This window comes from Diorhabda sublineata, chromosome 2, assembly GCF_026230105.1.
Source record: "Diorhabda sublineata isolate icDioSubl1.1 chromosome 2, icDioSubl1.1, whole genome shotgun sequence".
Lineage (NCBI taxonomy): Eukaryota > Metazoa > Arthropoda > Insecta > Coleoptera > Chrysomelidae > Diorhabda > Diorhabda sublineata.
In genome coordinates, this window is record NC_079475.1 from 24,861,910 (window position 1) to 24,888,156 (window position 26,247).

General features: G+C 31.5%; 2 protein-coding genes across 2 annotated transcripts in view; both read right to left on the reverse strand.

Moving 5' to 3' along the window:
• Positions 1 to 25,856, reverse strand: LOC130452704 (transportin-2-like). The gene is made up of 2 exons (XM_056792117.1): positions 25,712 to 25,856; positions 1 to 25,610 (listed from the first exon to the last, which is right to left on the reverse strand). The coding sequence occupies exon 2, from the start codon at positions 25,594 to 25,596 to the stop codon at positions 22,912 to 22,914; it is 2,685 nt and encodes an 894-aa protein (XP_056648095.1). The 5' UTR covers positions 25,597 to 25,610; positions 25,712 to 25,856; the 3' UTR covers positions 1 to 22,911.
• Positions 1 to 26,247, reverse strand: part of LOC130452703 (uncharacterized) — a 192,545-nt gene that overhangs the window by 161,496 nt on the left and 4,802 nt on the right. The window lies entirely within an intron of this gene.

Here is a 26,247-nt window from a genome sequence, read left to right on the forward strand (position 1 = left end):
TAAAAAAAATTTATTATGTGCATTACCTACAGAAATAAAAATTTTGCGTCAATTTAAAACTAAAAGTTAATACAGTTCTTTTAAAATTTTTTGCAAAATAATTACAGCAATTTTTGAATCACAAAAGCTTGTAAATTTACAAAATTAGGCATGCAAAAACTTTCACAGGAACTGCAAAATTAACAAAATTAATAAACTGTACAAACAAAAACATTCTCTGAATTTCTATTGCAGGTCTTTTTGCTGATAAATTAACTGATAATTCAAAGTTAAGTTTGCATTAGTATTTACATACTATTTCTTATTTGATAAAACTATTATGGTTATTCATTAATAATAAAAGAAAATAAATTTATCCCCGTATGCTTACTTGGTACATATTTTGCTTTTATTTCTTCTCTAGATATTGATATCAGAACATAATACTTATTCTACTATAAAACACCTAACCACGAAATGCGTTATGTCATACATGATAGAATTGTCTTGTAGATATAAGGAGTGGAAGGAATCACACATAACTGATAACTGAATAGGTAATTGATATTCAATCAACAGCAGACGTTATTAAAAAAAATGGAAACAAGAAAAATACTTCTCATAATGGAAACATGTAAATAACAAAATAGAAGCTAATGGAGAAAAAAAAAACGATCAAATAGTAAGGGTCAAGTCGTCCAAAAAGAGTATATGATGCATAAAGGGAATTGATTGTAAAGTAAACCTTTAGCAACATTTATTTTTTACACTTAATAAGCTCAGAGTTCTTGAAATATTTACTATTTTTCGAAACCATACAGGACTGTAAATTTGATAAATTTAACAAGATATTTATCGGGTTTTATGTTGAGGATTATTTACGCTTTTTTACCGTATTCTAAAGTTTTAATACTTAACTTTATAGTATTTAACGCAGTTATAGTGCGTTTGAGTAACTTTCAAATTGGATCCACGATTAACATACACCGGTATGCCGACTTGACACGCCTCGCGCATGACGTCACGATGGAATCAGAATGTTTTCTTGGCTATTAAGATTAGGTTGGGTTTTTTTTGTGTTTTTAAGACAAATTTTTTTTTGTTTAGCGGCTACAGTTGACCTAATTGTTATTATTTTCTTTGAAATGATTGTACTTTGTATTATGAGATCATAATTCCGTCGCCAAATGCAAAAATACTACAAAAGAAACATATAGAGGATAAAATTAATTTAAAATATGGTAAATGAATGTCATTAATCACAAAATAACACACACAATTACTATTTTTTTCCAATTATATTTATTTTATGTTGTCGATTTACTTGTGGAATTATAAACAAAAACGATTTCAGTCTGGTCGGAAATATTTACATAAGATAACCCTTATTTATGTGTTATTTATTTTAGTGCGTGTTTGTTGCATTCATTTCGAAGAGGGTAGTTCCATATAATGGAAAATGTTTAAAACATTGTTTATTTACCTATATTTTATTCAAACAAATAAATAAATAAAGAAAATGAAATGAAATGTACCAGTAACAATATTATTCAATTGAATAATTTCATAATTTTGCTATCATATTTCAAACAGGCAGGAAATTATAATCCTTGTAAGCCGCACGCGACCTAGAACGTGAAATTTAACTGGTAAATTCAATAACCTTTTAAATAATACATATATAGATATGTCGTTGCATCAAATATTACTCTTGGAATGAAAATAAAATTTTATAACAGGTATACAGCACACAATACATTATACTTCACATTTTGACTCCAACGTGACGTCACATTGTGCGAGAGATATCGCGCATGTCTGCGCATAGGCATACCGATCAATTTGTATCGTGCTTGGATCAAATGAATTTGTTTATTGCAAACTCGACAGAACTATTCATATGCTGCAAGATATTATGAGACAACCTTTTGCTGCAAATGCATTCGATGTTATTAGTAAACTGAATCTGGAAACAGCCTAGGTCCAAGGTCTACTATAAAAAAATCAATTTATTACTGTCACGAATAAATGCAACCATGTCAGTGTCGGTCATAACTGCTGATTTACCAAGAGGTAACGATCTTTGAATCACACCCAACGGTTGTTTTGGCTACAATGCACGGAAACCATCAACTAAGCTTGGTGTCGTGTCAGATTCGCGTCTAGTGAGAGTTTGGGAAAACCTGGCGGACGAATTCAGCCGGGTCGAGATCAAGAAGTGTATCTTTATGGAAGTGACAATATCTATTGGGCCAATCTGTATTTATGCAATGGTACTATGTCATATCAAAATAATAACATAAATGGTATTGTAGACTTCATCACTGCAATATTCCAATAACAAACGAACTTTCATTTCAGTGTGTAGATACAGCTTCTGCATAATTAAGAAAAATTTCAGGTTGAGAATCAAATTAGACCCAGAGCCGGTCTAAAAACATTGAGAACTCCAAGATCGTCACGTTATTGAACAAGTCGTTGACAACCTAGCTGCTGAATCACCAGCAGAAATTAAAAGGAATAATTTCAGGTCCAACTACTCGTAGAAGACTTGAAGAAGTTGACCTGAAAGGCTGTAAAGGCAACTCTCCGAGGATAACGAGAAAACTAGTGCTTGCAGTACTGGAGTTTCATAAAGCAGAAGATAAATCAAACTTGAAGTGAGTGAGTCAATGTAATGTCGTAATAACAAACGGTTTGTAAACCAAATTGTTCTTATGAGTGGGCCACATTAACTCTACGAGGATGTACTAGGATTTGCGTTGATCAATGACGACTTTTTGGCGGAATATACCACCATGGTATATTCCAGCAGCTCATGCCCGTACTATGGCATGATTACAAGAAAATAAGTAGCAGAACTTTACTCCATAGAACAACAATAAAGGAGAGCTGAAATATTATCTACCCTTAGAATAAAAAGCAATTACTGCTGAAGATCGTGAAAATCTAACAGCTATGCCAAAAAGAGAAGAATTTTCGGGTGGAGCCACAAAATATTGAGATTTTTATTATTAAAAGTAATATAAAACTATATAGAGTTTTTTGAACGAATGCTGTAAAATGTTCATTCACAATTCATGTCAAATTGGACGGAAAGTTTTACATGTCCAAAAAAACATTTGCCAGCGTTTCCAATATAATCAATACTTAATTCCTGTAGAAATTCAGCAATGCCAAAAATATGCACCTGATGAAGACTGTATGTTTTGATTTAGTTTCAGTCTGCTTTAGCTATTGGTGACGAGCGTCAAAAATTAAAATTGTTGTACGATACATTATATTCTGATTTGATACTCATCAAAAAAGTACTCAAGATTTATTTTCTTCTAGAAATTCAAGAAAGGGGGCAGTTTGATTTGTTTGGAACCCGGATATATAAAAATTGTCACCAGGGTATTAAATCTAGTTATGAAAGGGTGGTGGATTTACTTTCCCAAATTGTCCTTCCAAAGTTGTAGCTACTGCGCACAATGGTAGAAATGGAAAAAACTAATTTCACTTCACGGAAGTATGAAATATCTTATGTGATGCCAGAATTTGAAACAATCAATAAATTCCATCACCTGATTATTAAAAGTAATATAATAACAACAAAAAAATAAATAGAAGATCACAGAACGTTGAGACAATTAGATGTTTGTTTCTAAATAAATAGTTCTTGCTCTCCACTACTAATTTATTTTGTAATGAATAAATTGCATCCATACATCGTGAGTTATTGTTGTTATTGAGTTGCATCGCATTTTTTTCACTAGTGTCTTTTTTTATCGAATATTCTTACTTCTACTAAATGTAAAACACAAATATAGTCTATATTCTTTTGCTGGTGGTGAATGTTGCTAAAAATTAGCGATGAACATGCCGAAGAAGTGAAACTATTGCCAAAACAATCACAGGAACTTTATGAAAAGAAGAGAAAGAGAAAATATCTTTAAGACGCCAAGAAATAAAGATTCATTTTTGGGATATAAATATGTGATATGCTTAACATTACCCAAAAAAGAATCATGTTCAGATATGACATAACGACATTTATTTTGGAAGCAAGAAATTAATTATGTCTTGTGATCTATTTCTAATTAAGCCGGCTCTGTATTTTCCACGGTTATTAATGAAAAAAAACCACTCAAATATATTAAATATTATTGAATGCTTTGCAAAAATATTAACAAAGTCTCAAATAAATGACAATATTTTGAGAACAAATAAAAGTTAATTGTAAACATACCAGGTTGCTACAAAGACAAATCAGTATTTCCAACAATATGGGAATTTCTTAAAATATATTTTAAGAAATTATTAATGAATATTAAAAAAAATCAACATTGAAAATACTCAAATTTCGATATGAAGTAATTTTTTCCTTATAAGTAATCCCTCGGTTACTAAAACGCGACTTAACTACATAAACAAAAGAATCTTTTGTGAAACGCGTGACTCTATTCTTTTTATTTAAAAACGCCCCTCCCTCGCGGACGATGTACGGAAAAATATACGCTAAGATTCATGTTATGTCAGATCAACTGATTCATACATCTTATATATTTCTAAAAGTCTTGAGAGTTAATTTTGAAATAACAAAGTGCGCAACTAAATAATATTTTCCATATCGAATAATCGGAATCATTTTTTCTAAAAGAAAGAATTAAAGAAAAAGATATGTTAAGGGTGCATTCCACTAAGCACTCAAGACTATCACGACCACGATCTGCCCCGTTCCACTTAGTCCAGAGCGTTGTAATCGTAAACCTAAGCGGAACGGCAAAACAGTAAAATAAAACGAAAGCTTTAAGAAGTTAGGTTATAATTTATTGAGTTATTGAGTTTTTTACTGGAGTGCTTAACTGATTTACATCAGTAAAAGTAAAATCAAAATATCTTCTGCAGTGGAAGTAAAATATTTAGAGGTGCTCCAAAAGTACTTATAATATTCCATAGCACATCTAATAATGAGATATATTCTCATGGTTGCTTCAGTTTTGAAAATTCTTTCAACACTCACTTCGACCCCCTTCGTCACAAGGGTCTTCGTGAGTATCTCAGGCGCCGTGAACGCTTAGTGGAATGCACCGTAAAAAAGAGATTAAGTTTCAATAAGATTAGTAACCCTCAATTTATCTTCTCTACATCAATTAGGTTGGAACATATGTATATTTTTTAATGAAAAAAACTTTGTTATAAAGATTCAATATAAACTACGAGTATTTTTATATTATGTCATATAAACCATAAATTAACACCTGCCAATTCAAATTTTAATGTGTTCAAATCAACGTTTCTGTTTTGGTATTCCAATATTATTTTCGATTCAATACTGTTTCTTAAAAATACAGTTTATGTATAAATCAATCGAAACTCTTACTGACAGAGTATGACAAAGAAATATTATAATATTCCAAAGTTACAGGAAAATATATGGTAGCGTGAAAGTTGGAGATGATGAATGAAGAATCAGATATAATTTCTTTAAAGCTCGAAGAATTGGACATACGGAAGACTCCCAATTGCCAAAAAAGGTTCTGATTATCAAAGTGTTCAATAGGAGGAAAGTAGGAAGGTTATAATGAGATGGTTGGATAATGTCACGGATGGTTTCCGAACTACAGGGTGATACTCCAAGTCAAGAAACAGAATGCTTTGGAGATCTATTGTTGAAGAGGCCAAAGCTCACACAGAGCTGTAGTGCCGCATGTAAAAGCAAAGTAAAAAATTGTCCCATTTCATAATCGTTCTCAATGCGTGAGTAATCATGAATAGTTCAGATTAAAAATGTTTTTTTTTGATGATAAATAACACAAACTTTTCTACCTGTATGGCGAACATTCAAGGTCTGATTACGTAAAGAGAAAACTTGATAGGTCATAGTGCTGGTAAGTGTCGAACGAGTTGTTTTACAAAATATCTTGTATTTTCCAATAGGCACAAGTCAATTATCACCATACCCTGGTTCCAAATAACGCCTAAACACACATACAAATTTAAAATGTATGTTGAGGACGAATTGGCAATTCTACATATTATATCGGTACTTTGACTGCCTCTACCGACTAGTGTGAACTAAATCCATTGAATATCATTAAAAATATTGTTCCAATGCTCCATCAGTGACATGAAAAGCGACAACTGGAAGAAATTCATCGAACAGAAGAATCATCTTCCTACAGCAGTAGGTTGTGGTATATGATCAAAATTGTCAGTACTAGTCTAGTTCAGCCGTATCCTGGAGATGAAGCAGGTTAATATCCATCAAGACCAAACCTCACCGAAAGACTTTCGCTCCACGTTTATAACACACTCATTTCGGCGACAGTTCAACAGTATCGCACTAAGCATGGCAGTATCTCTGGTGGGGATCCAGGTGTATTGGGAATTTTTATACAAATACAGGAAGTTGAGAACCGCTATTAGAAAGCAATATTGGAGAATAACACTATGAATGACAAAGTGGTATAGCGGTCACGTCAATCTTTCCGCAAGAAAACGCAATGTAGTACAGTCTTTTGATTATATGTGGTCCTACATCGGATGTCGGTAAACTAGTGTTAACTTTTCGCTAACATCGTTAAATGTACAGATAATGAATCATTTCACTCCCAGATTAGATTCTGTGGCATCCAAATTGTTTTGTTAGAAAATTTGACATTTTTGTTCACTTCCACGATATTCCGGAAGAAATATTTCAACAAGTCAACCAAACGGTTCGAGTCATAACAAAGACATATGCTACTATTATTAATAGAAATAAGATTAACATAAAATAAATAATAGAAAGAAGACGAAACTATGCGTTTGTTTCTTTAAAACGTACAGAATCCTCAGATTTGAAAACATTAATAATTTCATTTACAGACCATACACAAATATAATTTCTGTACAAACTTTACACACTAAATGTAAACAGAGTGAGGTAAATAACGATTATTTACGAAAATCCATTTATAGGGAGCATACGTCGATTCTTAAGAGGTCTGTACTTTATCATCAATTCTTCCAAAAATACATCTAATAAATTTTGTTGAAAATATCTCAAGATCTAGCTATGTACATAAAAAACTCAATCATAAAAACAAGACAAGTATCCAAATGTATATCCTCTCAAAAATTTAATTATTATTTGTGATTGGTAAAGTAAAACCACTGGCAGCCTTTTAGACAAGTCTTTCAGATGGGATGACGATCTGGTTTGATTTAAACAAGTTAAAAAAGGTACGAAAATTCAAGTACTTGGTACAAAAATTAAACAAAAGCATAGTATATGTGAAGAAATGTTTATGTTGGCATGAAAAAACATCGACCCGACAATGCGACAGTTTATCATTCCATTTCTGTTTTGCTTCATGGATTAAAATCTTGAACCTTAACAGAAGATGCTTTGAAGAGTTTTTTTGAAGTTTGCTCCATATACGCACTCTATGAATTAGATGGACGCACATGGTGAGGTAAAAGTAAATAATTAGAGAGCTGTATCTTTCATCATCTAGGGAAGATTTGATGGAAGGAGAGGATTTGGTAGAGCATCCTCATGGAAAACACTAAGACAACCAGTGAATTTTTCACAACAACTGAAAATAGCGATAAGCAACATTATTGTCCATATTTTTGATAAATAAATTTGGCACATCTAGAAGAAGCGTATGAAACCAAATACTAATTTATAAAAAAGAAATATGATAATTTATGGGCTGGACAAGAACATGGTATTATTCTATCAATCCTTTCAAAAACAGTGATAATATTTATCAATTACATATACAACAACGCCAGCGTGATTTTGGATGTTGAAAGATTATTTGATATCAGATTTATATGATATAGAAATTCTTGAAAAATACTACTAGATCTAAGAGCATTGATGATCTCAGACATATACTTGTTCGATCTTCAACCGACAACTCCATAAAATTATCCTGTTGTAATAAAACCCAACTGAGGTCAATGACATTTCCGCCAGCTTCAGATTAATTAATTAATACTAAAATTTCTAAAAATTAACGCCGCAAAGCACTTTAACTTGGTGCCAGTATAATCAGCAATCTTGATTCAATGCTTTCTTCATTAACTACTAAGAAGATTACCTGGAAACAAGGATTCGGGTAACACGATGATGATTTTCTATGATGACGATGGAGGTGAATTTCTCAGTAAAGTTCCTAAGTGACTGTATTACTATCTCAAAAGGTTTACCGTAAGGAAGAATGTTTAGACGAAAATATTTTGCTAAAAATAAACAGATCGCGCAGTTTGTGATAAGAATATCCAAGATGCAATATCCAAGTGGAGCCTTCGCTTTAGATATTTTCCGCAGTTATTTTTTATGCAGTCATAATACATACACACAATTACTATAAAACGAATTTCAAAATATCTTCATGCAGCGCCTAAGTCATTAACCATCAACCTCATATAACAGAACAGTTGGTATTTCAATTTTTGTGCTTTCTTTTTGATTTACAACATTGCCACTGACAATTTGCGTAATTTTTGTAACTGGATCCACAAATTTCGAGAAATGTACTGCAAAAGCCTTACGGATTCATATAAAATTGCAGTTGAGAGATTCCAATGACTTTTAAGGAGAAAAGGCTTCGCAAAAAAATATTTAATTATGAAGCTGTAGATGAGCCTCTTGATTCCGCTGAAAATAGTTTCAGAATTGATGATTTACTGCACTCACTGAATATTGGATTTTTGTATGACGTAAATAATTTTAAATTTTTGGAAAATATCGAGCATTTGAAGCAATATAATAATTTAGGCCTAGTACTTAAAGATGGTTAAAGAAAAGACATATAATCTTAAGGGTTTTACGAAGATTTACAGCTTAACCATTCAACACGCCAATCAGAGGATTCAATACAAAATGAGAAAAGAACTGGAAGATATTTATCCTAATGTTTACGTTACTATTAGAATTATGTTGTCTATGCCTGTAGGTACAGAAAGATTTTTTTCAAGTTGAAAATTATCAAAAAATACTTAAGAAACAATATGAAGCAGGACCGACTACCTGGTTTACCAGTACTCTCAATCAAAGCAGATTTAGCAGCAAAAATTAATTACAAATCCCTATTAGAAGACTTCAGTAAAGCAAAAAATCGAAGAACATTATTTTTGTGAAAAATTAAATCATTCAAGTGATAAAATAAAACATTTTTTTCTAATCTATATGTTTTTTAATATTCCCCCACCATCTATTTATATTTTTCACTATCATGAGTAGGCAGGTCATATCAAAACATGTTTGGTAGGATAAAATTGGGTAGATCTTGTTAACTAAAAGAAAGTGGCCTTGCCCACGTCTAAGATATCCCACTCAAGAAGAGTTCAACTTGAGTTAGTTGGACCGAAGAATGCGATGAGAGCAGTACTAGAAGGCCAAACTATCTACCAAGCACATTTTCTTGGACTAGACTCAATGCTAAGAATAATATCTAAAAGCTGAGTTAATAAGAAACGAATGGGATCAACTTCTGTATTAGAAAACGAGAACGAAAAGAAGTTAACTGCATTAATTAGGAGACAAGAGGTATGCGTGATATTGCAACAAGCCATCTGAGCGAATCAAATAAAAGCTGGTCTGAATTAGCTGAATCTATTTTGAGTAGATATCCAAAACTTAATGTTCGAAAAGCCGGAGGAACTCCGCAAGCTCGTTGTCGAGGTTTGAATAAAGACAGCGTTGCCAAATATTTTAATTTAATGCAAGATACGCTCAAAGAGTATACATCTTGGCAGTCTTGAAGAATATAGGGAGCTTTGTAATCTATAAACAAGAGATGAAACCGATGAGTGATCCGCGGGGAAAATAATGGATAAAATTTCACCGATGCCAACTGTTATCCAGTTTCATAAAGTTGGAAAAAGATTCACAATTTAGTAGTCGCAATTAACTGCGATGAATATTGAGCAGTTGAAAGAAAAAAAGCTAGAAGAGTAAAACAGACTAAGAAAACAAAAATTAAAAATGAATCAACCGAGAGTAATAAAATCAGTACTAAAAATAAAACTAAACGTGAAGGGATACTCTTAACAAATACAGTGAGTTCGGCACTTCCGAAGAGATAATATTCCATGAACAAAGATAGTCGGGCAGAGAAGTAAACTGCAGTGGCTGGAATATAAGGAAACCATAAAAAGTATCGACTGAATGCAGTGCACCAAATACGGAAACTACTAAAACAGGTTCCAGCCAAGCAAAAAGCAGAAATATACCCTTACCGACGATAATATCACGCACCCTTATAGCCGGGTGAGATGGTGAATGTTCTTTTTAAATGAAAAATTTAGTTTTTTTTAATTTATGAGGAATTTAAATGTTATAATTCAGATTATTTCAGAAGAGTTATTCTATATTTTAATTCATTATTCTATCCCGGAGGTTACTATATAGAACATTTTATGCCCTACTTTTTTTATAACAGATGTTACGAGATTATATGAGATAACTTTTAGAATGCGAAAATTGAGATATAAACGTGTTTATTATTTCTCATTTCATTTCTGACCCCTTTCTTCTGAATCCGTTAATATATTGTTAATTTTTATCGAAAAAACAGACTGTTTTTGATGATTCTTTGACGTAGTTATGTACTTAGAGGTCCACTTTAATTTTTAAGTCTGAAAACTGGAATAGAGATAAGATGGTACGACTTTAGAAAACAAATTCGATCAAAAAACTAAGATTCTAGGAAAAATGATTCCTTAATCTATCTTTATCTGTTAACATAAGAAAAACCAACAAGAAAAAATCACACAAATCAATAGTAACAGCAAGTAATCTTGCTCTTGCAATCCTACTTTATGCCGTATTTTTTGTTTCACATAATATTCCTCGAATGTTAAACTTTAATGTACTATTCAGTTCAATACATAAATTTAACTGTGTCGTCAAAAAATCGTAAAACATTTGACAAATATTTGTATCGCTTCTCCAATTCGTTCACTCTAATCGACATTCACTATTCCACCGTACGTTGTTCAGCGTAGTGCTGAGGGTAATAGACAAACAAGTCTTGTATCCAATAACTTATGGAATATTTTAAGCAAACATCTGGATTCGCGTGATTATAGAATTCAGCTTGGAATTGAAACCAAACAATAATCGGCGTTAAGTAAACATTGATCCACAATATCCTACCAACATTATGTTGATGAAGCATACTTATGGTTGAATGTCTACGTAAATAAACAGAATTCACGGATCGAAATACCATTACCAGTATGAAGACTAAGAATTTGGTCAGCTTCGAGGGCCAGTGGCATTATTGACCCTAATAATGCTGTTGCAGTCAATGAAGAGTGATACAGACATGATTGTAAACAATTTTGTGTCTCAGTTGAAAGCAGGGTTTTTTTATTTGAACAAAATTTGACAAAACGAACACAATTGGACAAAATTGAATTTTCGTTGATTTAATTTGAGGTTAAGATATTTAGTCTATAAAAAATGAAGCACAACATTAAAACCAAGAAATAAGTGCTGGTTTTAAATTTAATTAACGTTAACGACTAGTTTCCAGTACCTAATTGCTTCTTGCTCCAAAGTAAATTGTGCAGCCGAATTTAATTTTGATTTTATTTGACTCGGTTTGTTCTAATCCCGATATATCTTGGTTGAATCAGGAGTACAATGCCTGACTAAGCTGCGAAGTTATGAGAAATCCCCAGGTCCAAAATTACTGAATCGCATACTTTTTAAAAGATTTTCAATTTACAATGAGGAATTTTTTTATTATTTAGGTGGTTCATAGGCAGACGCAACAAGAGAAACTGACAACATGAAATAAAAAAAACGGGAATCACAAGCCAGTATCTGACAAGAACCTGCTGAGTCTCGATCGGAACTAGAATGCCATGATGATGATATAGTTGGAAACAATAATGAAGTTAAGAATATTCAATTCAGAAAACACCATCATCATCAAAATATCCGAAAATGCTAAAGCGTAAAGCGGTTCAAGAAATTTATTCTGAATTGGTTCCTACCTCAACGATATGAATGAAACAACTTAAGAGAGATCCATTTTTATGTAAAACTACGACTGAAGATAGGGATAAAATTGATTATGTAATTGCAGTCATTGCGAAAGAGTCTATTTTATAAAAATTTATCAAGACCAAGAAAAATTTAGGTGGTGAATTATTGGATTAGAGTGTTCTGAATACCATTTGCGTTCAATTGATTTTATCCAATTTTGTCCAGAACAATTATTGATTTTGTATAGTCGGGCATAATTGAACAAAACAGTCCAATTATATCAATCTAGTCGAAATCAACCAACCCTAGTTGAAAGGCTTTGGTGTTGCAGATGGCGTTGCATGTTTACACGGATAAACCAGAAAAATTTGAGCTAGTAACTACAGAAATTTAGGCTGCATCACTGCAGAGAAAGTGTAATAGTTGTGAAAGTGAAAAAAGACATATTTTGTAATAGTCTATTTCAACTGAAAAAGTTACTAATTTTCAAGTAAAAAGTGAAGATTGATGAATTCATACTTTTTTGAAATTATTCGCAATATACTCCCATAGTTAGAAGCGCGGAAATATGATACAAATTATTATTCTCACTCCGTATGTCTTAAAAAAATTTGATTAAAATGCATTAAAATAAAATAAAGCCTGCGCTGGAAAATATAACAGATTGAGAATCATATTCAAATAAAAAATATCAAATCTCAATTTGTTATATGGGATAGGTAGTATTTTATCAAATAAAAATTAATAAACATTAATTTCAGATTATACAATACATTAAAACACAACTTACTACAAAACGATATGTTATAAGGTAATTTTAAAATGACTCTGTTAATGACAACTGCCCTCCATAAACTAATATTTACAGTTGCATATAATAAATCATTCAACTATATCCGTTTGGGCATTGGGCTAAATCTGCTATAGTTTTGTAAACAAATTCCAAATGAAAATTTTTTTCACTCTCAATTTCTCTTTAATTATCAAGCAGGTATACTCATCATACCTACGCAATATTAAAATTTTTCTACACACCAACCAAACCAATTTGAGAGAAATCATCCGTAAAAGTCGATGAAATTACGTAAGAATAAAATTATACTGTGCAATTTATAAGCTAATTCAACTGATTATGATAAAAAATAAGCCACCACCATTGTGTTTGATTCTAGAAAAATAGTAGAATAGATATAGACAGCCTTGCTTTTTTTGAATAACTTATGTTAGACCTTTTCTTGAAAAGAATCATCCCTGGTGATAAAAAATGGGTCCTTTGCAGTAAAGTAGTTTGGAAACTAACATAAAGAAAACACACCAAAAAAAAGCTAAAAAGCAACAAAAAAGCTCATGCTGTTAGTTTGGTGGGATTACAAAGGTGTGTTGATTTTTGAGCTGTTTCCAAGGAACAAAACGATCAATTCTGATGTTTACTGCCAACAATTACTGAAACAGGATGGAGCAATCAAAGAAAAACGGACAGAGTTGTCAAATCGGAAAGGTTCACCAGTGTTTCACCATGATAATACAAGGCCTCACACATCTTCGGCAACTCTTGGAGCTTGGTTGGGAGGTCAGACATCCTCCTTAAAGCCCTGATCTGGAACCATCTGATTACCATTTATTTCGAAGTTTGTAGAATTCTTTGAATGGTCAAACTTTCACAAATGACCTTCAATCGCACCTGGTTCAGTTTTTTGCTAATAAGGACCAGAAATTTTATGAGCGCGAAATCATGATGCTGAAAGAAAGATGGCGAAAGGTCATTGAGCAAAATGGAAAAGATATAATTCATTAAAAACTATTCTTTGTTAGAAAAAAGGGGGTTTTATTTTATATTACAAAAACCGAAATTACTTTATCCACTTAAATTCATTAAAATTACCGAATACTGCCGGAATAGAATTAAACCTCTATTAGCTCAATTAAATCGTTTAAATTGGAAGTTCAGTAATTCGTCATGTGCTATAAACCAAATAAAAACTTCAGTGATGTTGTTTCACCTTCAGTATTGTTTACATAATAGTTTATTAGAATCGTTTTTTCAATGACTCCGACTGATGCCTAGTGTTTGCTTATCCGCACTAACCTTGCTTCGTTATCGTTTCATGTGTATATTAGAAATCATTTCATTTTAAGAGCCGAATCGAATTATATTCGTTGCACTCAAATGGTCTTATCGGGGAAAATGAACAAAAATATTTACACCTATCCAATATGAAATTAAAATAGTAAAATCCTTTTAGAATAATCATTAACTTATTATCGGTAATCTTTAATCGATAAGTTTCAAACCAAATTATTTGAGTACCGCGGACGATTATTGAACGAAAGTGTTTTTAAAATGTATGGGAAACAGTTTTATGGGGGCTATAATTACCATTAATACAGTCATTCTTCAGAATCATTAACCTGAAATTAGTGACGTTGTTAGATTTTGCCTAACATTTTCGGTTTTTTTTTGTTTATAAAAAGCCTTCAAAGTAGCCACTATGGCACCTTGCCCGTAAATGTATCAAGTCCACCAGCGTGATTGGAGGAGTTAATATGAATATTGTCTTTGTAAATCAGGCAAAATCTAACGGCGCGGCCATTTATAAGTGTTTAATACACTTGAGGTAAGTTTAACATAATTTTGGTATTATCATCATTTCCATTGTTTTTATCATAATATTTTAGAGGATGGCATAAGAATAGAAAGAACATCTGTTCAAATGATTTATGAAAATTACTTCGGGAGATGATGTTGAATAATTTTTTGATGATGGTATTAGTGACGCCGATTATGAGCACACTATGATACTGAAGAATATCATGATTTTCGCAAAGCTCTTATCAACCCAGTGCGAAAAATTACTCCAGTCGAGATCCTGTGGTTGAGGGAAAAAATAAGAGTTCACAAGCATAAACTAGTTGCGTCTAGGGGAAACGCCCACAATTTGATTACTCAATTATGGTATGGAAAAACAACGTAATGAAGGTGGAGACATCACAAGGATTCAGATTTGTATAATCCGAAATGCCTAGAAAAAGTGGTGAATGAAAAAACAATAGCAAAGAAAACAAAATCGAGTGAAATATAAACAAGTGCGAAAAGCATGCAAAAGAAGAAAGTGGATAGACGAAAAAATGAATGAAATAGAAAAAGAAAACGAAAAACCAAACACGATAGAATTTTGCGAATGAGAAACAAATATTTAAAAAAAGCGCGCCTAAACATAGTGGAGTGCAAAAATGGAAAGATACTAAAGAATCAAAAACAAATTAAAACATGAATAGAGCGCTATTAATTGCAATGGAAAAAATTAAGAAGTGCAAGACGAAACAACAATCGAGAGGGGAGAAAAGAAGAAAATTAGGTACCAACAATAAAATATGAAAAATGGAAAAGAACCGGCACTGGATAAAGTTATTGCAGAATTATTAATAATAACAAAATCAATGAAAGAGATCTGAAAAAGTGCATGAACCACAGAACACAGTTGAATGTAGCAACATGGAGATGTACAATCAGCAAAATTATGTAACAACATACATGTTGGAAAAATTAATAAAAGTGGGATCTAAATATCGATGCTGAGAAGACGAAATAAATAAGAAGATGTGAATTTTAAATCGTAAAGAAACTCAAGTATCGAGATGTAATAATTTTGAACAACGGAAATAGAAGAAACATAAAAGAAAAAATACAGCAGTGAGGAGAAGAGCAAAATGAACATAAAACCAAAACTCAAAATATAAATAGGTGCTGAAAATAGAAAAAAATTATGCACACTACCATGAGACAGAAATAAGAAAAGGCCGCATACAAAAGAAGACATAACGAAATGAAAAAGTTCTGGATAGAGAAAATGTGATGAAGATAATAAAAAAACAAGAGTAAGATGGCTGGACCGGAAACTGGGACAAAAATGATGATAAAAGGGACCTAGGGTGGGAGAGGGAAAAAAAGATGGAGAAGATTGGATGAAGTGAAGATGGATCTGGAAAATATTGCTATGGATAGGCAGAAATATTTATATTTGACTTCAATACTCACTAAGTATGATACCTTGGATGATCTTGATAAAATATATGGATAAGGTAAATTAAAAATAATAAAAATAGATATTTTTTTTTCGATTAAGGACAAATGTATATTCAACAAATTTAACTGAGTAAATATAGATGTATATCTATATGTTAAGAGAGTTACAATACATGAAAACTCTACATTACGGCAAATTATAGTGAAGGTAATTGTTTATTCCTGTAGGAATATTTTTAATTGAAATATTGATGTCCCGCAAACATTAAATTGGGTTGAGGAAATTTTATTCGTGATACTTTTCTGTATGTTGATATACTATTGAAATTAATCCAAACCGTCATCGTTGTCGTTTCCAAAATTAGAAGAAGCGATATCACTTCGATCACATCATTGTAAACATAATTTAGGGAATTTATTTTATGTACATAAAGAAATTGAAGAGAAAAAGACAGTTGAAATGTTCTAAATATTTGTTCGTATAGACAATTAAATACTAAAATATGTTTGGTTAACATAAATTGAATGCTGTTTGATAAAATTTTTATATACAGAAGTCGATATATTTTACTGCTAATTATACATAGTGTTTCTCAATATAGTAAGTAACTCAAAATAATTCATAAGCCAATTAGAAGTATTTGGTGGGCTGGAAGTTCTTAGACTATCACATGAATTTCACTCTAATCTTTAAAAAACACGTTCGTAAATTTCACAGCTTTGTGAGAGAAGACTGAAGCAACTTTTGTGTGATAAGGCATTGCTTTTTGGCAAAAAAATACTATACTATACGGACTTTGCCTCAAGAGAATCAATCCTTAGAAGTTTAAACGAGGCAAAAAAGAGCAACGAGGATGATACACGCAGTAGACGCCCCCAAGAAGCTATTATCGACAAAAAACGGCGAAAAAAAAAACAATAAAAACAACAATAATTTTGAATAACCGTAAAGTAAGCTGATTGTGATATCTGAGACTCTAAATATATGAAAAGAACGTGTTGGACATATCGTGAATGAAAATAATGAGCAGTATTTAGAGCTAATTAATAACAATAAACCAAATCGATTGGACGAAGATGCAAAATAGTTTGACCTGCCAGACCTTCCGATTAATAGTCTTTAGACAATTTTTTCTGCAAAAGGTTTTGTACAATAAATCCTGATAATCGAGAGGAATTGAAAAATAGAATACTCATCACAGCCATTCAAATAACAGATCATAAATAGCGTAATTCCATATCAGCTGTCGAATAATGTTCCAGTTAATTATTTTTGTCAATAACTGTAGAATAAATAAACTTATGCGATGCTAACAGTTGTATTTGTAATTTATTTTGAAAAACTGAAAATATCTAGAAAGTACTATTTACAAAAATATGTTAGGCACTAACGATGCATACCCTTAATCGACTTATGTAGATGGCCTGAATTATTCCAAAAAAACTTTATTCGACATAACAGATATCAAAATATTAATAACTTACTTTAGTATAAAAATACACTGTAGGCAAACATATAAATCAGTAAAATTAGTCATCTATACAAACTCAAAAAGTTCAGAACTCACAAATATACATTAGAGAGAAGTTGGAAATTTAAGTTTTTCAATATAAACATTTCCTTGTGCGACAGTTGTAACCGTATATCCAACTTGGAACATAGTTTTTTTGAATAGAATAACTACATGCAGCATAGAGAAAAAATGTATGAGAATCTAATAAAAATCGATATTTTACCTCCATTTAACTTAATAAGATTATTGGCATTTAATAAGATGATTGTCTTTAATCTATTAAAATTCATTAGAGAGAGCAAGTTAAAACTATAATCTAGCTGGTTTCGTCTCCTTTGTTACTCAACCTAAAAGACTGGTTCCTGTATGTACCTTGATCTACCTTGCCTTGGAGTTAGACAACCTGAACGGCCCCTGGATGTGAAACATATACCATTAACCCATCCAATTTGATGACAACGAGCATGGTTGGCTAAATGGATGATGTCCTTCAGCCAAAAAAGAAACAACAAAACATTTCCTGCACAATAGAAACCATAATAATTATTATGGAACAAATTGTCAGGAAAGTAACTTACTGATAAGTTATCATTAATATTTCTGACAAACCAATGACTCCAGTGATTACACAAAACATCAATTGACAATTAATATGAATTCGAGTGTCATAAATGTAGATGTTGGCAAGGTTAGAATTTTACACCAATCGCTAATTGTCTGGACGCCAGACGAAAAAACTGGAAGTACGGCGAAAATTTTTTTGCGGTTTTAGGTCACTAAGTAGGTCTATTTTAAGATTAATGCCGTTTTTTAAAAAAACGGGCATGTAGCACATCGATTTTAGGGTTTTTAAGCCTTCTGAATTTAAATTTTTATTTAAAAATAATTTTGGGAGCTTTTTGGAGGAGTGGGGGCGTTTTATGGGGTTGGATTTTATTTTTCAATATTAACGTGTGGTACATCAATTTATATGTTTTTATGGATAAGGATCCCGAATTTCAGATCAAAATGGAGGTACGGCAAGTTACTCAATGTTAAAAAAAGTAGAACAACGCCGACAGGCGGCCCGAAAATGACATAAAACGCGCGGAGCATAACGCATAACGACATCATTTTAATAAAAAAATAATAATTATAACAAATGAGATACATTTTTTATAGGTTTTTTGGGGTGGAAATTACAGATTTCAAAACATGATTTTGATTAATCCTCAAAGGTTAAACCAAGATGGCGTAAACTTTGATGTGGTGTCCTTTTATAGGTTTTTTGGGGTAAAGATTACAATTTTGATGTCAAAATACGATTTTTTAATAAATCCTTAGAAGATATACAAGATAACGTCAAAATTTAGAGTTAAAAAGTTTACCATTTATTCCAATACCCTTACCTAAATATCCCCATCCCACATATCCCAATGTGTAATTGTGAAAATAACTACTAATATCAAAGCAAGTTTTGGTTAGTAGTAATTTTCACAGTTAAAATATTAACTTTTTTTCAGCATTTATTTTTTCAGGAACGGATTTTTTTATTTCTGAAATTATTTTATATTGAAATAATTTCGAAAACAAAAACATATTCTTCTTTTTGCAGGACTATCATCGCCAGAATGGAAACTAATGGTGAACATAAAAAAATGCAAATTTCAGTGTGAGAAATCGGAACAGTGAACAAAGACTTCAAACAATAATTAGTGCGTGCTACCAACGTGAAGATCAAACCCTCAGAAATTGGATTGGGGACCAGCAGAGACTAGAGATCCATGAATTTTATTGTGTGTCTTGCCAGATTGTTCAAAAAAAGTAGGAAACAAGAAGGACCCAAACCAACAGATGTGCGTAATCTCTGATCATTTACTACGTTCGATTTTAGAGAAGACTGGTTTTGTGCACCGAAAAATGTGAAAAAGATCCTAAAAACTCAAGCCGATTTAACGAATTTTGTATATTGTACGAACATTGGACATAAATCAAAACATTCTGAAAGCCTGAGAAAAACGCCAAGACAAATGGGCAGAAGATGTTGGATCTAGGATCGTTCAACCGCAAAGTGACCTCTATGCAGCAGATGTAAGATACCATTCAAATTGTGTAAAAAAATTTATTGGTCACAAAAATATCACCGCTGCCCAAAATAAAACCACTTTTCAAGATAACGAAGATATTTCTTTTCAAAAACTAACTGAGACTATGTCTCAGAACATATGGAATAATACTAGTTTACATAATTACATAAGCAATGTACAATGACATTACTCAAAACCGAAGACGACACTAGTACTACAGAAAACATAAAAACTTTGATAAGTACCATATAAGAGTTACTAAAGACTCGATTAAAAGTGAATGCAGTCCAACAATTATTGCGTTATTGGAAGAACTCAACCAAAACGATGACATTTCTAACTGCAAATTTGAATTTTGAAGGTTAGAAAACCCTATAATCTATGTGCTACATGTCCATATTTTTTAAAACTATTATTTTTGTATGTTTTTGCTGACTTTTTTGGCCGCCATCCTGAATTTGTCAAAATGCTCAAGGGCGTCAAGATAGTCATCCTTACGAACTAAAAACCGTCAAAAAACTTTCGCCGTACTTCACTTCCAGGTTAAGCCAAAAATCCCAGTTTGGCATCCAGACTATAAATGTCTGACAATTCTTTGTACATTTCTTTTGTATGAAATAGTGATATTACTTTAGTTATTATTTTGTGGAGAAATATATTTACCATAAAGCTTTTTAGAAAATTTTTAACTACAGGAAAACCGAAAATTGAAAAAAAATTTTTTGTACAGTTAAGAAAATTTTGAATTTACTTCATTTATTTACAAGTGAAAAGCATTCAGGTTTTTCTCGAGGTTACCTTGATTTTATTTGTCCCAAAGCTGTAGTTTAAATAGTTCTTTTTATATAAATACTAACATTTTTTATTGCAGCACAGTACAAATTTATGCAAAATATTCCGATTTTATATAATGCACATTATTGAATGATTTACCTCAAAATTCAATTTATATATTAAATAAAAACTATATTTCAGTGATGATTTGCATATACTACAAGTTACGTACATATTTCATATTAAAATATACATTTGGAGATAAAAATCGTTGGTCGTTACTAATACTAATAGTAACTTCTACAATTGCTACTTAAATAAATAAATTTCAATACAAACTCATTTCGTCAACTTGTTTTTTCTTCTAATTTGAGATTCTCAGTTTAAGTATAAATTTAAAAAAAAAATAACAAAAAGTCTTTCATATTCACAACAGCTTGTAAAATTTATATACATGTTACTAGAACATTATACAGTTATAAAATAAATGGAAAATAATTTTACAATCCTCATACAACATCACCGAAACTTATGAAATGGATCATCCAAATATTTTTGCTGTTGAATAATATGGTATAAATATTGTTATCAAATTAATATCACCAACACAGCCACACCACAATAAGTGCTAGTTGTGTTCACCTTATTAGCATATTCTAGATAGATATACCAACGTTTCCAGAACTACATTTAAATAATTGCTTAAATAACAGCTGACAATGAAAAATATGTTTGATTTTTAATGAGATATTATTTGAACATTTCATTTCAGTAAAATATCTACATTAACACTTTAATAATAGTATATCAGTTTTTAAAAGCCAATATTTGTATTAACGTGGTAAAAAAATCCCAACACCGAAGAAAAATAAGAGCAATTGCCTGGGCTGAAATTTCAAAATGATTGTATTTTGGTAACAAAATAATTTAACTGAACTAATAGTTTCAACATACCACGCCAAGCAATCCACTGTCAGAAGGTATCATTTTCACTAAATAGAAAATTTCAAATATTTTACAATAATCACATACATAAAAGAATTTAGTTATCCAATGAAGTAAAATAGGGCATAGAAATCTGATCTAATAAAAAAGAATTTAGAATTACGCGTAAGCCATAAATTATAGTATCAATGCACAATAGGCAATCAAATTAGGAAAATATATAGTTACAGTTACCAACAAAGCTACTTTTAATTTAATGAAAATGAAACAAAATTAGAAATTCATGTTATCACTTTAAACCTGAAGATGTATGCAGATTTTGTTGCACAGAAGACGAAACCTCTATCCACATTCTCTCAAAGTATGAAACACTATGGAGTTCCAGAGCACGACACCTGAATGAATGAGATTAGCAGATCAGCTACAAACACTGGGTTCCCAAGTATCGCAGCAAGAATGGAGGACACATGATCCCAATATCTACATACATATATAAATAACACTTCAAAATAACTGGAAATATTTAGAAGCATGTTAAAGAAAAATTGCACTGGAAGATACTAATTTTCCAGTTTTCCTACAGCTATATAAAAATACCAGCTGTATGTAAAAAACCTTAGCAAAAGCATGAACAACTATCAATACCCATAGAATTAAAATACTTTAGAAGCAGCATTAAAAATTATATAAAACTAATAGAAACCTAAATAGACGATATACAAAAATGTATATATTCTATATACATATATATATATAAAATTTTTTTCATATGTATCACTACCATTCAACTGGGAAGGCTTAACAATTAGGCATCACAGACTGGCAATCTGAAAATAAGAAAATGGACAAAAAGGCATATCGTAACAATTAAAAAGAACAATAAACTAATAACAGAAGTTATATTTTAAGAAACAGGAAAAACAAAAATCCAATAAGAAAATTTATATTTACAAAAACTTGAGATGAAAAAGAGAACTAAACATATAACATTCTAATGCTAAAATTTGTATTTTGTGTATTTAAAGTGGGAAAAGACAAAGGTTTAATGAGATTAATTAAAATTAGAAACAATTTAGATCAAGTTGAGAAAATATCGACTCAACATGATACAATTGTAATGAATACACCTGACTAAAATTTCATAATTGGGTTTCAGATATTTCATGAAATGTTTTCGCAACTGACTGTTTACATGGTAAATCCTTCTAATTTATTTGTATACTCAATCAATAATAATAATAATTTCCATATAGCTAAAGTTATTTAAACAATTTTTCAAATTTGAAAAAATTTATTTTACAAAAATAGTCCTATAGAGTTTAACCGTAGATAATACTTAATAAAATTAGTTTTCAAAGTAATTACAATCATTGATGTACAATTTATTATAAGAGATATATAACAGTTTTGATAATTAGTTGATCTGACACAAAATAACCCAAAAACAAAATAATGAATCTCTAAAAAAATCCATCTTGATTTTTTTAAAACGCGTGACTCTAAGTTACCGGCAGACGCCCCTCCCTCGCGGACGATATTAAAATACTATTTCGCGATAAACTTAAGGCAGGTGCACTCAAGCTTTCCCACCCATTTGTCGAATTCCCCATTTAATGATGAACATTTACTTCATACCCCATATAACTCTTGAAGTTTTAGTTTTAAAGCTTCAGGAAACTGACAATAAAATTGTCGCCAGTTCTCCTCTCCACATTGTTGTTTGAATGACAATAATACATTCCGTATCATTTGTTTCAAATCTATACGAATATTAATCCAAGAAGCTGCTGCATCACAAAAAAATATGAAATAATTTTTGTTAAATTCAGGATGTCTCACAATCACCTCACACAAACCTCGGAATGCTAAATCTTTTTCATCAGAGTCTCGAACATTTCTAACCAACATACAACAATTTTTAACAATTACGTCCATTTCTGGGACCGTCACATCGGGACATACATAAAAAACAATACATAAAGATATTGCTACAGTTTTATGCATAGTGCGAGCTACTGCAGGGGTTCTCAATATATGAACAAATGCATTGAGAATTTCGGTAAGAAAAGGTTGAATAGTGTTACCCATAACTGAACATAATTTTCCTATAACCCAAGCAGCATTATTACAAACACCATCAGTGTGTTCATCCAAATTCTTAATTATCAGGGGAATGTACTCATTCACACTAGATGCTAAAAAAGGATAACACAAGCCTATAAGCTCTCCATATAAAGCTATGGACGTTTGTCGAATAAGATTTGAGCTATCCTGCATTGTAGTATACAATAAATAAATCAGATTACTATTTGTAACATATTTAACAAAGTAAGTTTTTAGACCAAGAGCCATACTATACAAAACATCATGAGCTACATTCATCGGCTCCTTATCAGGAGGATCATATTCATTGGGGTTCTGCTGATAATTGACTGAAGCAATTAGTGTGTCATTGATAAGCTGTAGACAGTGCCAATAAACAATTTCCGAGTAAGGTACAAAAGATGCTTCTAATGCTGGAATGACATTAGCAAGACATTCCAACACGGCGATAAAATGATCATCATAAAAGTTTTTAAGTTCAGTAAATTTGTTCATCAGAGGAGGTAACAATTTACTAACATACTCATCCTTACTTAAATGATTACCTACAGATTGTGCAAGTACACCAATAGCATCATAAAGTAAATATAAACTTCGACAATGAAACTGTTCAAAGCCATATTTAAAGCCTTCTAAGATAAAATCAATATAAGGAATAAGTTTCAATTGAGCCTCTTCCTGAAAAATGCAGAAAGCTGAAATTGCAGCTCTTTGCACCCTTTTATTCTCATCAACAAAATGTTTCAACAAAATAGTCATTACTGGAACAAAATATTCTTCAGGATTATCGGCACGAACATTCACAATCCACGATACATACCTACTCAATGTCCAACAGGTAATAACTCTTACAACAGAATGTTCATCATTCATACAGTGAATCAAAAACTGAACAAGTTCCGGTAACTCAGATTTTAACCCATTAAAACAACCTTCTGCAATTGCACCTAAAGCTAATATGGCAGATTCTTTTACTAAATGATCTGGATTTTGTAACATTTCACTAATGAGTGGTATAAGCAATGGAAGAATTTCATCACCAAACTTTACCGCTATGGAGTCCAATGAAGCAGCACTACACTTTCTCAAAGTCCACCCAACATAAAAATCATCAAAGTCATCGCTTTGATCCTCTCCTTCTTCATCACTGTAGTATTCTTCACCTTCTGTATTGTTTCGATCTCTAAAATGGAATGGGGAAATATCTTTTGATAAATCTTTTTTATTAGCATCAGAACCCAAACTATCCTTTATCATATTGAGTTCACTATCAGAATATCTCATATTTTTCAACAAAGTTGGTAGAAGCTTCTCCACGTAAGGCGATAAAATATCTTTACAAGTATTTATTTTAGTTGAAGCTAACCAAAATTCACAAGCTTGTAAGGCTACATCTTGGTCTTCATGATGACATTTTTCTAATAAATAGCAAATAATATCATGCAAGTGAGGCAATAATGTCTCCTCATGATTATCAATATAAATAACAAAAGTATGGCACACACATTTTTGTAGATCCAAATCTTCTGTGTTGGCAAGTTGCATTACATTTCTCAGGTAAAGTCCCAAGTCAATAGATTGTTTCATAACCACAAAATAATCTTGTAGAAACTGATTTGTAAGTCTAACTATATTCTGACGCACTGTACATTTTTCTGCACAAACATATTCGATAAATTTTGGAAAAACTTCTTTGGTTACTTTATAAATTTCTTCCTGCGGTTTTTGACTATTTATCAACTCTTCACATACTTTAAACAATGTTGTTAATGCTACCTCACTATATTCATCTTGCGCCACAAACCCTTTAATTAGGTAAGGTACTAATTCGGGCCAAGTTTTCAGGTTATCTTTAGCTATAATCACAGTAACATTACTGATACTGATTCTTACATCTCTAGAAGGATCCTTTAATAAACGAAGACATTCATTTTTAATTTTCTGTAAGTTGTCGGGGCTAAGAGTATTTTGAGTAGTTTGAATATTATTCTTCAGTAATATTCCGCTAAGAGATCTTATATCTTCTGAAAAGCCTGGATTTCCCAATATAAATAAAAGATAATTTGGAAAATCTGTCAAATTTTTCATAAGAATAAGTCTATCCTGAACAGTTTTCTGAGCATCGCTATTCGGTACCAATGCTAATTGTAGAGTTTCTTCGATGTTTTTTATTATGCTTTCTTGTGGTCTCCATTCGCTCAAATTCATCATGAGGTCATAAGAATCTAAAAAATCAAAGGTTATGTTGGACTAGCATTTACACACCTTTCGCATACTTATACGTTACGACATACCGTTGGTTAAATAGAAAAAAATAATTACTTACTACTTATAATATACCGACGATATTCCAGATGTTAAGAAAATAAGGATTAATATGCCACCTGACAAATTATTGACGAAGATCGAATGATGGAAGTCGACAACCGGCATTCGTTAACAAACAGGACAAAATGTGCGCTGTTGTCTACAGCACATCGGTTTCTACGCAAACGCAAGTCGATGAATCCCGGATCGACAAAGTTCGCTATGATGTTTGGTTGCCACATTTAATACCTATTACGAGGGTACCGTTAAAAATACGGAATTTACCGTTCAATTTCTCACTACCACTTAAGAAATTCATTTTAAAACAATCAATGATCATTAAAATACAAATAAACTATTTTGTATTTGTTTATCGGCTCATAGAAATAAAAGTTTTAATATTAATTAAGATAGTATTGAGTTCAACAGCATATAGATAATTGATTGGACGTGGGAAATGAAATAAAATTTCAAATGTTAGTACTGTCCTTAATATATGTGTTAAAAAAAGAAGAAAAGTCAAAAAAGTTTCCAGCTGTAAACGATAGACAACAT